The sequence below is a fragment of the Anomaloglossus baeobatrachus genome, chromosome 1 (assembly GCF_048569485.1).
Source record: "Anomaloglossus baeobatrachus isolate aAnoBae1 chromosome 1, aAnoBae1.hap1, whole genome shotgun sequence".
In the NCBI taxonomy this organism is placed as follows: domain Eukaryota; kingdom Metazoa; phylum Chordata; class Amphibia; order Anura; family Aromobatidae; genus Anomaloglossus; species Anomaloglossus baeobatrachus.
The window spans coordinates 371,123,761-371,138,759 of record NC_134353.1 but is presented as its reverse complement, the minus strand read 5'-3'; the positions used below and the strand labels follow the sequence as shown (position 1 = coordinate 371,138,759).

At 44.6% G+C, this 14,999-nt stretch overlaps 1 protein-coding gene across 1 annotated transcript in view; it reads right to left on the bottom strand.

Moving 5' to 3' along the window:
* Positions 1-14,999, bottom strand: part of SH2D4A (SH2 domain containing 4A) — a 164,918-nt gene that overhangs the window by 108,907 nt on the left and 41,012 nt on the right. The window contains exon 3 of the mRNA XM_075337814.1: positions 1,766-1,925. Within this exon, the coding sequence (XP_075193929.1) occupies positions 1,766-1,925 (160 nt within the window). The remainder of the gene's footprint in view (positions 1-1,765; positions 1,926-14,999) is intronic.

Genomic DNA, 14,999 nt, shown 5'->3' with positions numbered 1-14,999 from the left:
TCAAATCTTATTCAAATGAGATCATGAGAGATAATGGGATGAGACTTATCTTATCAAGCTTTTTTTCGTAGTGGTCTGATGTGCCAGTTCAAGGAGTCTATTTTCTCTGAAACGCGTCTAAGGTAAATATATTCTGCACTTGCTTGGAAGTACCTTTTTTTATGAATTTTGAATAAAGTTTTTTTTTATTACATCGGTGCTGGATCTTCTCTCCTCCCCTCCTCCTCTTGATGTGACTGATTATTCAGCTGTGGAAGCCAAACCACTTGTTCCGTGCACTGGCCAGAAGTTGGAGATACCTGCTTTGGAATGGTGAGCTGAACTAAATTCCTTATTTGTGCTCAAGGACTGGCTAGCTCAGTCACCAGACATGAACATCATTGAGCATGTTTGGAGTAGGATGAAAGAGGAAGCTTGGAAGACAAAACCAAAGAATCTAGATGAACTCTGGGAGGCATGTAAGACTGCATTCTTTGCTATTACTGATGACTTCATCAATAAATTGTATGAATCATTGTTGAACCGCATGGTTGCAGTCCTTCAAGCTCATGGAAGTCACACAATATATTAAATATGGCTATAATAGCACCACAACATCATTCACCAATGTTATGCAACATATCTTTGTATTAGAAGTTAATTATTTGTTTGAATTTCACATTACTTTCTGTGGGCGATAAAACTTTGTCTCGCCAAAATCTGACCTTTCAGTGTTCATGAAATGATCAATATCTCAGCAACTTTATTTTCATAACCTAAAGGCCGCTTTACATGCTGGGGTCACGGAATTTGTGACGCACATTCCGCCGCGTTAGCGATGTCGTTGCGTGTGACACCTATGAGCGATTTTTAATCGTCGCAAAAACGTTCAAAATCGCTAATCGGTGACATGGGGGTCCATTTCCAATTATCGTTGCTGCTGGAGGTACAATGTTGTTCTTCGTTCCTGCGGCAGCACACATCGCTATGTGTGACACCGCAGGAATGAGGAACCTCACCTTACCTGCGGCCTCCGGCAATGAGGAAGGAAGCAGGTGGTCAGGATGTTACGTCCCGCTCATCTCCACCGCTCCACTTCTATGACGTCGCTGTGACGCCAAACGAACCGCCCCCTTAGAAAGGAGGTGGTTCGCCGGTCACAGCGATGTCGCTAGGCAGGTAAGTAGTGTGACGAGTCCGGGCGATGTTGTGCGCCACGGGCAGCGATTTGCCCGTGACACACAACCGATGGGGGCGGGAATGCACACTAGCGATATCGGTAACGATATTGCAGCGTGTAAAGCAGCCTTAAACCAAATTTAGGAGGGTTTTAGCTTTCAAAAGAGTAATTTCTGAAACCAATGGATGAATTTAAAGTCAGGTTATAAGCTTTTATTTACATAACATGGATAAGCGACAGAACTTCTGTCAGGGACTGTAGGCCTAAAAACTAATAGGCAGGTAGTTGCTGCTCTGTTGATGGAGCTTGACTGATTAACAGCTGGCTTCCTGCAGTTAGGCAGCGGGGAGCCAGCAGTCAATCAGCATGATGTTGGCAGTCACACTCTGTCAACAGAGCAAAGCTGAAGAGAAGAAGCTGCTCTGTTGACATGACATGAGTTGAAGTCACTGAATTATCAGCAGAAGCAGTCTGCTCTATGCTGGCACACATCGGCGCCGGGCAAAAAAAAGCAGGTACGAACTACGTGCCTGTTAGTTCTTAGGCACATGCTTAAAAAGTTAAGTAGCCTCTTAAAAGTTCCAGTAAAAAACTAACTCTTTTTACCTTCTTTCCTTAGCTTCTTTTTCTGCTTGCATGCGGGCACGTTCAGCGATAATTTCATCACAGATGACATCATATGGTTTGTCTGATGGATGTTCCCCCATTACCCAGACCCAAACTTCCTGATTGGCGGCAATATTCCAATTCACAGTTTTCTGAAAAGCTGGAAGTTAAGAGAAAAGCAGAAAATGTGAACAACAACAGAAAACAAATGAAAATAATTCATGTATAATAAATGTATTCTACACACTGTTAAAGCCCATTATATTACATGGCCGCCATCTCTGTCTAAAGCTTAACAGCAGTGGCTGGAGCTTAGCCACGATTACCCGCAATGTGATTGGGGGGCACCTATGGGTTTCCTTTTCAGCCAGGACCCTGCTGAAGCCTGTAGTTGTCATCTTGGTAAAAAGCAATCAAAGCGTCATATGTACCCCAATTGCTATGAATAAAACCATTAGTTCAGGATCAAAAAGGTTGGGGACCTCTGTACTAGATGATAGATTTATATGGTAGATGATCAATGAAAAACTAAAAGTTTTCGATTGTCACAAAAAAAATGTGTAATACACCCTAATGAAACCGTAGATATCAAGCCCAATAATTTAGGGGATCAATTCATTTTACGAATCATATTTCCGAATACACAAGTCATATTGGGAATACCATCAAGAAAAGGACATACGGTGTTTAAATAATAAATGTTATACTTTTTAACGTACTGTATATGTTTATTTTTTATTTTTTTCCCCATTATTTTAGAAATGAAGTATTTGAATCTTGCAATTCTAACACTGACTAAAGCTGGGGTCACACTAAACGACAGCGACAACGACGTCGCTGTTACGTCACCATTTTCTGTGACGTAGCAGCGACCTTGTAAGTCGCTGTTATGATCGCTGCTTAGCTGTCAAACACAGCAGCAGAAGCAGTGATCATAACGACACGCGTCGCTGTGCTGCAACATGTGCAGAGAGTAGGGAGCCGCGCACACTGAGCGCTGGCTCCCTTCTCTCCTAGCTACAGTACACATCGGGTTAATTAACCCGATGTGTACTGCAGCTACATGTCACAGTGCAGAGAGCAGGGAGCCGCGCACACTGCTTAGCGCTGGCTCCTTGCTCTCCTAGCTACAGTACACATCGGGTTAATTAACCCGATGTGTACTGCAGCTACATGTCACAGTGCAGAGAGCAGGGAGCCGCGCACACTGCTTAGCGCTGGCTCCTTGCTCTCTTAGCTACAGTACACATCGGGTTAATTAACCCGATGTGTACTGCAGATACATGTCACAGTGCAGAGGGCAGGGAGCCGCGCACACTGCTTAGTGCTGGCTCCCTGCTCTCCTAGCTACAGTACACATCGGGTTAATTACACAATGTGTACTTCAGCTACATGTGCACAGAGCAGGAGCCGGCACTAGCAGCAAGAGCGGCAGAGGCTGGTAACGAAGGTAAATATCGGGTAACCACCTTGGTTACCCGATGTTTACCTTGGTTACAGCTTACCGCAGCTGCCAGATGCCGGCTCCTGCTCCCTGCTCGCTTCATTTCGTCGCTCTCTCGCTGTCACACACAGCGATCTGTGCGTCACAGCGGGAGAGCGATGACCAAAAAATGAAGCAGGACATTCAGCAACGAGCGGCGACCTCACAGCAGGGGCCAGGTCGTTGCTGGATGTCACACACAGCGACAGCGACGGGACGTCGCTGCAACGTCACAGAAAATGGTGACGTAGCAGCGACATCGTTGTATTTCGAACACGCCCCTATCACATGACAAAGGGACGTCATCCCTGGAAGCAGCCCATACAGTCTAGCATCTACACTGAGCTCAGTGTGAATGCTGGAGAGATTTGCGCGCTCAAGAGATTATGGCCGGGTACTTACTTGCTGATAACAGTCACAGTCCCGTCCATAATCACTTGCCTGCGCACACGTCACCAGCGGTCACACTGCTCAGTCCTGTGAGACTGGCACTGGGCATGCGCGGGGATGGCTGGAGCAGTGGGCGGTGCATCAGATATGGAAAGGAGCGATGGGGGCGGCATACAGGACCAGGAGGCAGAATAACGGACGGCAGAGAGCCCGCCCCCGTGACGGATTTACAGAAGCTGCATACAAAAAGGTAGAACTTTATAAAGGCTTTATTTTGGTCTCACATGGGGCACAATAATAACAGGGACCTTCCTAGAATGCAGCCCAGAAGCTGCAGAGGGGGAATCTTTTAGCTTTTGGGCGAAATTTCTGATGACAGGTTCCCTTTAAGTCTATTGTAAGGTTCATACTTTCTGTTGTTTTACAAATTGCTTCTCAGTACTCATCTTATTATCATCACAGGTAGATTACAATGACAGATAACACCTACATATAGATAACACAGGATCTCACTATTCCTAGTAGCTAATAAGGAAGGTTTACCTCCTCTACCACCCTGCCCATTACCTCTGCACAGATCACAACACATGCCTAGATACTCGATCCTAGAAGACAATAAGTCATCTCCAGACATTGCTATCAATGGTAAATGGCAGCTATAAGGTGTCTGCTTATAGAGGACCTTTCATCAACCTTTTCATGTTGAACTGGACCAGCATTATTTTTTTTTTTTTTTTATTATTTTGCCCTTTATTGCTGTACTGCCCCTCCCCCACAGTGGGCTCAAAAGTTGCTTTGAACACAACACACATTAGGCTGCTTTCACACTACGTTTTTTTAACATGCGTCATGAACGTTTTTTTGCTGTAAAAGCGGATCCTGCTTTTTCAGCAAAAAAAACGCATGCAAACACATGTGTTATTTTGCAGGATCCTGTCACTTTAAGTTTATGGGCGGGCATTGGAGTCATGAGATCGGGAGTCAGTGGAACTGAGCGTGATAGACTGGGAGCCGGCTTCTGACAGCTGCGGAGGCTCGTAACCAAGGTAAATATCGGGTAACTTGCTTGGATACCCGATATTTACCTTGGGTACGAGCATCCACAGCCTGCCTGCTCCCTGCACACGTAACCAACGTAAACATCGGGTAACTAAGAAGTGCTTTGCTTGGTTACCCGATATTTACCTTGGTTACAAGTGTCCGCAGCTCTCAGGTGGGGGAGAGAGAGAGGAGAGGGAGGGGGAGAGAGGGAGGGGGAGAGAGACAGAGAGGGAGGGGGAGAGAGACAGAGAGGGAGGGGGAGAGAGACAGAGAGGGAGTGGGAGAGAGAGACTGATCACCCGAGGCTGGTTTCTGTGCATGCTCAGTAGAGCAAGCAGGATCCTGTCTATTAGTATGCCAGCGTTCACATACGTTTGCATGCAGTATAGTCAGGATCCAGCAATTTGCAGTATTTGGACGCAGCTCAAAAACGCTACAAGTAGAATTTTTGAAAAATGTTAAAAAACTGCAACTCGCTGGATCCTCACTATAATGCATGCAAACGCATGTGAACGCATGTTGACGCGAGTCCATTGCAAATGCATTGAAATGAAAACGCATTTACACTGGATCCGTTTTTGCGTAAAAAAAACGTTCAGGACGCATGTTAAAATAATGTAGTGTGAAAGCAGCCTAAGTGTGGCTAATTTCTAGGCAAGCTTCTTGGAGGGAGGGGAAATACAGCAGATATGACAGTGCTATGGGAGGAAGAAAGTTGGTAGAGGGGTTTGTAATGTGGCACAACTAAACTCCTCCACACAGGGATCTTAGGCCCCTTTCATACATCAGTTTTTTTGCCATCAGTCAAAATCAGTCGAATTTTGAAAAAAAACGGATGCGGCGATTGATGTCACTGGATCCGTTTTGTTCTCATCATCGGCTTGTATTAGCGATGGATTGGGACGGATGGCCTCACGTTTCATCGAAAAATGCTTGTTCGTCGAACGGAGACGACATACACAGTAACTTTTTTGTGTATGTAAAAAAAACGGACAGCGACGGATCCGTCGCCGTCTGTCATTTTGTAGAGTGGATGCCTATGGGCGCAGGATCCATCGTCATCCATCAAATGACGGAATCCAGCGACGGATTCCGTTTTTTTTGACTGAGCATGTTCAGCTGGGGGCTGAAAAATCTCTCTCTCTCTCCCTGAAAAAACTGGTACAACAGATAAGTTTTGTAGACGGATCCGTCGCATCAGTTTAGCTACAACAGATCCGTCGAGAAAATGAATTGTGACTGATGGCAAAAAACTGATGTGTGAAAGGGGCCTTATCAGAAAGGTGTTAGGTTATCTGTGCTTTAGTCTCCAATCACTCATGCAGCCAGTTAAGGTGGTGTCACACACAGCGACGACGACAACGACGTCGCTGCTACGTCACCATTTTCTGTGACGTAGCAGCGGCATCCCGTCGCTGTCACTGTGTGTGACATCCAGCTACGAGCTGGCCCCTGCTGTGAGGTCGCTGCTCATTGCTGAATGTCCAGCTTCATTTTTTGGTCGTCACTGTCCCGCTGTGATGCACACATCGCTGTGTGTGACAGCAAGAGAGTGACGAAATGAAGCGAGCAGGGAGCAGGAGCCGGCATCTGGCAGCTGTGGTGAGCTGTAACCAGGGTAAACATCGGATAACCAAGGGAAGACCTTTCCCTGGTTACCCGATATTTACCTTCGTTACCAGCGTCCACCGCTCTCGCTGCTAGTGCCGGCTCCCTGCTCTCTGTACATGTAGCTGCAGTACACATCGGGTAATTATCCCGATGTGTACTGTAGCTAGGAGTGCAGGGAGCCAGCGCTAAGCAGTGTGCGCGGCTCCCTGCTCTCTGCACTGTGACATGTAGCTGCAGTACACATCGGGTTAATTAACCCGATGTGTACTGTAGCTAGGAGAGCAAGGAGCCAGCGCTAAGCAGTGTGCGCGGCTCCCTGCTCTCTGCACATGTAGCACAGCAACGCGTGTCGTTATGATCGCTGCTGCGTCTGCTGTGTTTGACAGCTAAGCAGCGATCATAACAGCGACTTACAAGGTCGCCGTTGCGTCACAGAAAATGGTGACGTAACAGCGACGCTGTTGTCGCTGTCGCTATGTGTGAACCCATCTTTAGACCAGGAGATCATAGCTGTGCCATTATATCTCACACACTGAGAAACCTAGCTCTCGGTTATTGAGAAGGTGTGTTCTTCTACTGTGTTGCTGCCTTCTTATGATTGGTCAGCATCATACAAGGAGAACTACACACCTCCAGTGAAAACTATCTTATCCTTTTCACGACACATGACGTACTGGGTACGTCATAGATTGTGTCAGATTAATTCCCGCCGGGCAACCAGCAGATATTCTCGCACATGTCAGCTGATTTAAACAGCTGACATGTGTGGCTATCAGGCATGAGTGGATCAGCGTTCCACTCATGTCTGTTAACCCCTTGCATCTCTCAGTCAAAATGTGATAGTGAGATGAAACAGCACATCGCGGTAAGCATTCACTTACCCGGCTCCATCGGAAGTCACGTGACGTGATCACATGGATCCGATGGTTGTTATGGTAGCACAGGGTCATGTGATAACTACTATAGCTATCATAAGTCACGTCCTTTTACACCCGGCAGAGCGCCGTGTGTGAGAGTAAGGGTGCTTTTCCATCTGCGATTAAATAATCTCTGCGATACTCGCCCAGAAATTGGGGTGAGTGTCATCATGCATATGGTCTGCGTTTTTTTTCCTCACCTAGCATTCGTTTGACATGCGAGTGTCATGCGAGTGCTATGCGAGTGCCGTGCGGGTGGTATGCGAGTCTGTAGATTGTTCATACCAAGGATCCGAGTGACATACGTATGCCATCCAAATGACATACGTATGCCCTCTGTATGCCATCCGTATGCCATCCGTATTGCGATATTTTTCTCGCTCCCATAGGGTTGCATGGGGGTGAGAGCTGAGTCTCGCTGATAACCGCAGCATGCTGCGATTTCACTATGAGTGCGATTCGTGTGGAGAAAAAACACTCAGGATGGCATGGTCACATAGCTTAACACTGGTGCGAGTGCAATCCGGTTTTGCATCGGATTGCACTCGCATAAGAAAATTGCAGATGGAAAAGCGCCCTAAGGCTTCTGCCACACTCACGTGAAATTCACGCACGTGCCGAGAGACACGTATTTTCCCTGCGTGTTGCGTGCAGGTAAGTATGTGTCTCTGGTACGTGCGGGACACGTGTGTTCTACGTGTGCTATCCGCGATAGCACACGTAGAATCGGTAATTATTATACTCATCTGGTCCTTCCTGCTGCCCGCGCTGCTGTCCGTGGTGCTGATCCTCGGTCTCCAGCCCTCCCGTCTCCCCGCTGCTGCTGCTGCCAGGCAGTGAAGTGAATATTCAATGAGAATAATGAGCGGCGGTCGGCAGCAAGAGGGAGCAGCGGCAGAGACAGGAGGGCTGGAGAAGGTGAGTTAATGTTTTGTTTTTTTTTCACTGACATGTTTGTTTTCTCCGGCGCGTGTCACACGGGACCGCATCCACACTACACCCGTGTGGTACGGGTGCGGGCCGTGTGACACCCGTGCTGCCGAAGAAAACACTGACATGTCAGCGCTTTCAAAATCGCACACACGTACAAACGCACACGGACACACGTTCCGTGTGGTTTTACGTGTGTGTGCCTGCTACCATAGGGTAGCATTGCTGTACATGTCTCCGTGCCGCCGGTACGTGTAAAAAATGCCAAACACGTACCGGAGGCACGGATGTGTGGCGCTAGCCTAAAGCAGCTTTTCTGCATGTCTCAGCTGTGTAGCTGTGATCTACAGAAAGGATCAAGTAATCAGACTGCTGATCCTTATAACCCCCTAAGGGAACTAGTAAAATAAGTAAAAAAAAGGTTTAAAAATTAAAAAAAAAAACAAAAAAAACTAAAAGTTCAAATCACCCCTCATTCGCCCCATTGCTAATTAAAAGGTTAAAAAAATTAAAAATACACACACATTTGGTATCTCTGCGTTCAGAAATGCCCGATATATATAATCAATTAATCTGATTGGTAAACGACGTAGTGGTAAAAAAAATTCCAAATGCCAAAATTACATTTTTTGGTTGCTGCATATTTTGCGCAAGATGCGATAACAGGCGATCAAAACGTAGCATCTGCGTAAAAATGGTATAGTTAAAAATGTCAACTTTAGATGCAAAAAGTAAGCCATCACTGAGCCATACATGCTACAGATCGCAGAAGATGACACAAAAAGTGCGCCATTTTTTTGGACAAACTTGAGAAATTTTAACCCCTTAGATAAAAGTAAACCTATACATATTTGGTGTCCATGAACTCGTATTGACCTAAGGCATCACATCAACACATGAACACAGTGGATAAAATATCCCAAAAACCATCAGGCAGTCACACTTTTTTGCAATTTTTTTCACATGATATTTTTTTGCCATTTTCCAGTACACTATAAGGTAAAACTAATAGTTTCATTCAAAAGTACAACTTGTCCCTTATATCGCAAGATTGATAGAAAAATAAAAAAGTTACGGCTCTGGGGGGAAAAAACGGAAAACCGCCCAGGGTGAAGGGATAAAAAATCCCCCACTTGGATTTAACAAAAAATTTAATGAAAAGTCCTTTTTAATGCTGCTATTTCCCTTGACTTTACCTCTCATGGGAAGAATTGATTAGTTATGTTAAATTCTGGAGGTTGCGATGCAAATGAGATGAAAGGACAAGGGTTTATGTCGTCTATGGACAGTTTTAGGTCTCAATTTTTAGTTAAAGTGCTTCTCCAGGACTAATCCATTAAAAACACATCCACATGACATCCGTGTGATATTGATCGGAGTCCAACACCCATCTCTTTCCCACATCCCCAACCAGCAGCTTGATGTTAACAATGTAAAGAGCAGAACACCGAAGCTCCAGCCATTCTTTAGGCTAATTTCATACATCAGTTTTTTGCATCAGGCACAATCCGGCGTGTGCCTGATGCAACGGATCCGGCACAGAATATGCAAAAACTGATGTGCCTGATCCTTTTTTTTGACCGTTCCAATATACCTGATCCGTCAAAAAATGGATCCGGCGCATCCATTTTTGCATCCTTTTCGTCCGTTTTTTTTTTTGCTGGATCCGTTTTTTTCAATACATTGGAGCATGCTCAGTTTACAAAAACAGATCCGGCGGCCGCATCCGTTTTTTACCGCATTACGCCAGATCCGGCATCCATAGGCTTCCATTGTAAAACACGCCGCATCGCTCCGGATACGGCGCAATGCGTTTTTTTTTGCCGGCCAAACAAATGTTACAAGATACGTTCCCTCCGGCCACCGCTTTAGGCAATTATGACGGATCCAGTAAAAGCCGGATGCAATGCAAGGACATCAGGCACAATCCGGCGCTAATACAAATCAATGGGGATAAAACGGATCCGGCGCCGGATCCCTTTTACCCATTTTTTTCCGGATTGTGTCTGATGGGAAAAAACTGATGTGTGAAATTAGCCTTAGTCGCCATAGAGTAATACAGTTTAACTCTCATTCAAGTGTAGGCCATGGATTAATTAGCCATGGACAACCCCTTTAACTGAGAATGTGTTACAAAGTATACAGCTTTACATTTTTGTTCATTTTCATCCCCTTTAACGATCTATAAAATGTATCTACTCCTATGAGGAAATTGTTGTTTTTTTTGTTAATTACTGATCTCTTGTTTCCCGACAAGTTGACTTGTGTTTTTACAGTGTTTATTTTGGTTCTGTGTAATTCCTGTCTTTTTATCCATCCTCCTAGTCCAGTAAAGCCTTTGTACTTGTACTTGTACTTGTCTCAACCAGTATTTTTTTGTGCATTACTCTCTACTATTTCAATGTATTGTACAACCAAATTAAAATTCAAACTAAATTTATTGTGAAAAACAGTATATTGATATGTAATTTTACAATGTGAGCAGACAAAAAGAAAGAGCTACAGAAAAGAAGAGCAACCTCCATGAGCAAGGCATTCAAGGTCATATGGATCATAGAAAGCCAATGCAGCAGCAATGGGGCCTTGGGCAGAGCTGGTTCTACCCTAGTGGAGAGTAGCTCTCTTCAGGAACAGTATAGTGAACAATCAATAGGTTGGACATTGACAAAAGGGTCAAGGAAACTGTAGTTAAAAAAAACCCAGCAAGCAATTTGTTTAGAATTTGAGATGCTGTTATTTCCTCTTAGCATTCCGGTCCCAGCTATTGTGACGTGAAAGTCAAGAACTTGAAGGTGTTTTCCATGTTATTTTTAAATTATTTGACAGAGAAATAAATATTACAATAAGTGTTGGGAAGGTTCATGTGTGATGCCCCTGGACTAAAGACTTTGTTGATGTTCTGGTCCTGAGGAAGGGGTTTCAACCTCGAAACGCGTAGAACTATGAAATAAAAAAGATATTAATTTATCAACAACTCTACATCTTCATTTGGCTACCCGTGGAGGGAAACGTCATCTAGCTGCCCCACTCCATCTCCCCTGGGTACTCCCAGCAGCGGCGGTACTCCCCTTACTGCACACCACGGCTGGCGTCACAAACTATTATCCCCTGTAAATAGCCCCCTTTACATTTGCGTTGTCGCAAGCCCCCGGGACCGGAGACCCTCGAGCCACAGCAATCCCGGATCCGAGTGGTTCGACCGCTGCAGGGTTGGCACACATGCATTATGGTGCTTGACTTGATCCCTTGTAAAACTGGCTATTAAGGTGGTCATATACAATAATGTCAGTTGAAACCACCAATATCAGCAGGATGATGATCTAATGTGTATGGGAGCATGCTGAATTTCTCAAAACAGAGCATGTGGAAGAACAAATGGATTGAATTTTTGGAACATACATTATCCAATTGCACTTAAAGGGAATCTGTCAGCAGGTTTTTGCTATGTAAGCTGAGGACAAGGATGATGTAGGAGTTAAAAAACAAAAAGCAACTATGCCTCTTTTATCTGTGTGTGAGCTATTGTTTACTTAAATGGAACCTGTCTAGTGTTATATGCACCCAGAACCACGAGCAGTTCAGGTGCAGATTACTAATCCCTGCCTAACCGTCCCTGTATACACTAGCATAGATAAGGAGATCTTTAGAAAAAGTATTTCTAAAGATCTTTTACCATATGCTAATGAGCGAGGGGACTAGTCCCCTGGGCGTTAGTTCCCTGGGCCAGTCGGCTCCATTGGCATGTTAGTACACCCCTGTGGGACGCGTCACAGGATGATCTCCTCCGCCTTCGCGTCTGATGCTGGATTTCAGCTCAGTGCGCAATGCGCATGACCCAGGAGTTTCGGTCATGCGCACTATGAAGCCGAGTGTACGCGTCCTGGCCTTCAGACTAAAGTAGTGCGCATGATCTAAACTCCTGGGTCATGTGCACTGAGCTGAAATCCAGGGTCAGACACGATGGCCGCGGAAAGGTGAGTGAGATCATTCTGTGATGCTGCACATTCATTAGCATGTTATCACGCCCACAGGGGCGTACTAACATGCTGATGGAGCCGACCAGCCAGGGGAACTAACACCCAGGGGACTAGTCCCCTCGCTCATTAGCATACGAAAAAAGATCTTTAGAAATACTTTTTCTAAAGATCTCTTTAGTATGCTAGTGTATACAGAGACGGTTAGGCAGAGATTAGCATTCGTAGTTCTGGGTGCATATTGGACCTGACAGATTCCCTTTAAACTAATGGCTTTAGTAGTGTGATTAGCATTGCAGGACTACAAACTGACAACTGGCAGACTAGCATGCCCCGTGCTGGGATTGACACCTCGCTGTCAACATACAATCTCTATTGAGAGCCTGGTGTGGGTGGGGACAGCTTTTTGGGCTCAGCTCGATACTTAAAACTCAATTTTTTTAATCAGAACATCTACAGCTAGTAGTCTAAAGGGGGCTAGCGATGTTGCTTGTGAAAGCACCCGCCCCCGTCATTTGTGCGTCACGAGCAAATCGCTGCCCGTGGCGCACAATATCAGTAGGAGCCATCACACATACTTACCTTCCTAGCCACATCGCTGTGACGCCGCACGAACTTCTAAGGGGGCGGTTCGTGTGGCATCACAGCGACGTCACACGACAAGCGTCCAATAGAAGCGGAGGGGCAGAGAGCAGCCGCATGGAAGTCACGCCCACCTCGTTGCCAGAGGACGCAGGTACGGTGTTGTTTGTCATTCCTGGGGTGTCACACATATCGATGTGTGCTGCCTCAGAAACAATGAACAACCTGTGTCCTGCACGAGCAACGACATTTGGGAAATGGACGACGTGTCAACAATCAATGATTTGTTGAGTATTTTACATCATTATCGGTCGCTCGTACGTGTCACACCCAACGACGTCACTAACGAGGCCGGATGTGCGTCACTAATTCCATGACCTCAACAACATCTTGTTAGCGATGTCGTTGTGTGTAAAGGGGCCTTAAGTGATACACCATTGGATTCAGAATCTCCTTGTCTACATTATGTTGCTCTCAGTTGAGGTAGCAAAAATTTGCTGACAGATTCCCTTTAAAAGGAAGCTATCATCTGAAGATGACCAATTGAATAATCAGGTATTTATGTTACAGAAATTTTTGTTTGTTGTTTTTTTTTTCATCTTGGTGTTTTTTTAAATACCTACCACAATCTTTATTAGGTTACGCTCATATGTGTGTATGAATCGGACAAGTGCAATGAGAGAAAATTTCGCATTGCACTCGGACCAATGTTAGTCAATGAAGGAAAGCAGAGGGTCAGTTTTTTTCTCATCCAGATTCTGCTGTGATTGTCAGCGAGAGACGTGTCACTCGCACCCATACAAGTCTATGGGTGCGAGTGAAACATCAGACTGCACTCGCCTGACATCCAAGTGCAGTGCGATAATCGCATCAGCCGACAATGGACAAGATGGGGAGATGAATCCCTCCTTCTCCTTTCCCGCCTTTTCCTCTCCAGCTGTGATCTGATCGGATGACATGTGCATGACACTCGGCTCACACTGGCAGCACAGCAGGAGCCTAGGGTCATTAGCATATTACATCCGATGCAGTCGCTTCGGATCCCATATGATCGTGTGAATCCAGCCTTAAAGATAGAAAATAGAAATCTTGCAATTTCCACATTGGCCACTGGGGCTTTTTAGTTTCTAATTTCTTTTATTTCAGGAAATAACATGGTTATAGCCACAAAAGTTAGATCACAACCCAATCTTTTGTACTGATGTGTCTCATAAGCTTGTATAATGTGAAGGGAGAGCATGGTCAGCTGTGATATTGCCCATCGTGAATGGTGGATCCTGAGTTACTCTTCATCAAAGAACTGAAAGTATTAGTCAAAAAAGCTCGTCAGTCTCGTCAGGGTTAAGAGATCTATTTAATAATGTATTCTGTTTGTATTGTGAAATCTGATGACAGATCCTCTTTAAATAAAAGGAGGAATTCTGTACATAATACATATAGAAACAGAGGATCATGTAAAATGTCACATTTTATGAGACAACTTATAAACACATCTGATGTAATGGATCCAAACATAAACAAGGCAGTGTACATTCCTCATAATGCTTTATTGCTATCAATGATAGAGTCACATCAGATAAGCAGAGCTTAATAATTAGAATTAAATTAACAAACAATTACAAAATGTCTATATATGTATATATAACTAAAACAAAAACAGACGGTACAGTAATCAGGGTATGTCGTATTTTATGTAATAATAAACTGGATAGTTTAATAAATGAAAAAAGGAAAAAGTCTCAATTCAGATCATCACTCATGTGTTGTAGCTGGGATTTTTAATATGTGCATATTCAGCCAATTTTTTTTTATCCTAAACGAATAAATGATAAGTTTAACTACTTTCCTTTGGAGCTGGAGAACATTCCCCATTGGACTATTTAGAGCAGTTTGATAAATGGATGCTGAGATGCCACTATACATAGCGAGTCAACTATACAGTGCTGGCCAAAAGTATATGCACCCCTGCAATTCTGCCAGAGAATACTCAGTTTCTTCCTGAAAATGATTGCAATCACAAATTCTTTGGTGTTATTATCTTCATTTAATTTGTCTTCAATGAAAAAAATTGTCATAAAGCCAAATTGGATATAATTCCACACCAAACATAAAAAAGGGGGTGGATAAAAGTATTGGCGCTGTTTGAAAAATCATGTGATGCTTCTCTAATTTGTGTAATTAACAGCACCTGTAACCTACCTGTGGCACCTAACAGGTGTTGGCAATAACTAAATCACACTTGCAGCCAGTTGACATGGAATAAAGTTGACTCAACCTCTGTCCTGTGTCCTTGTATGTACCACATT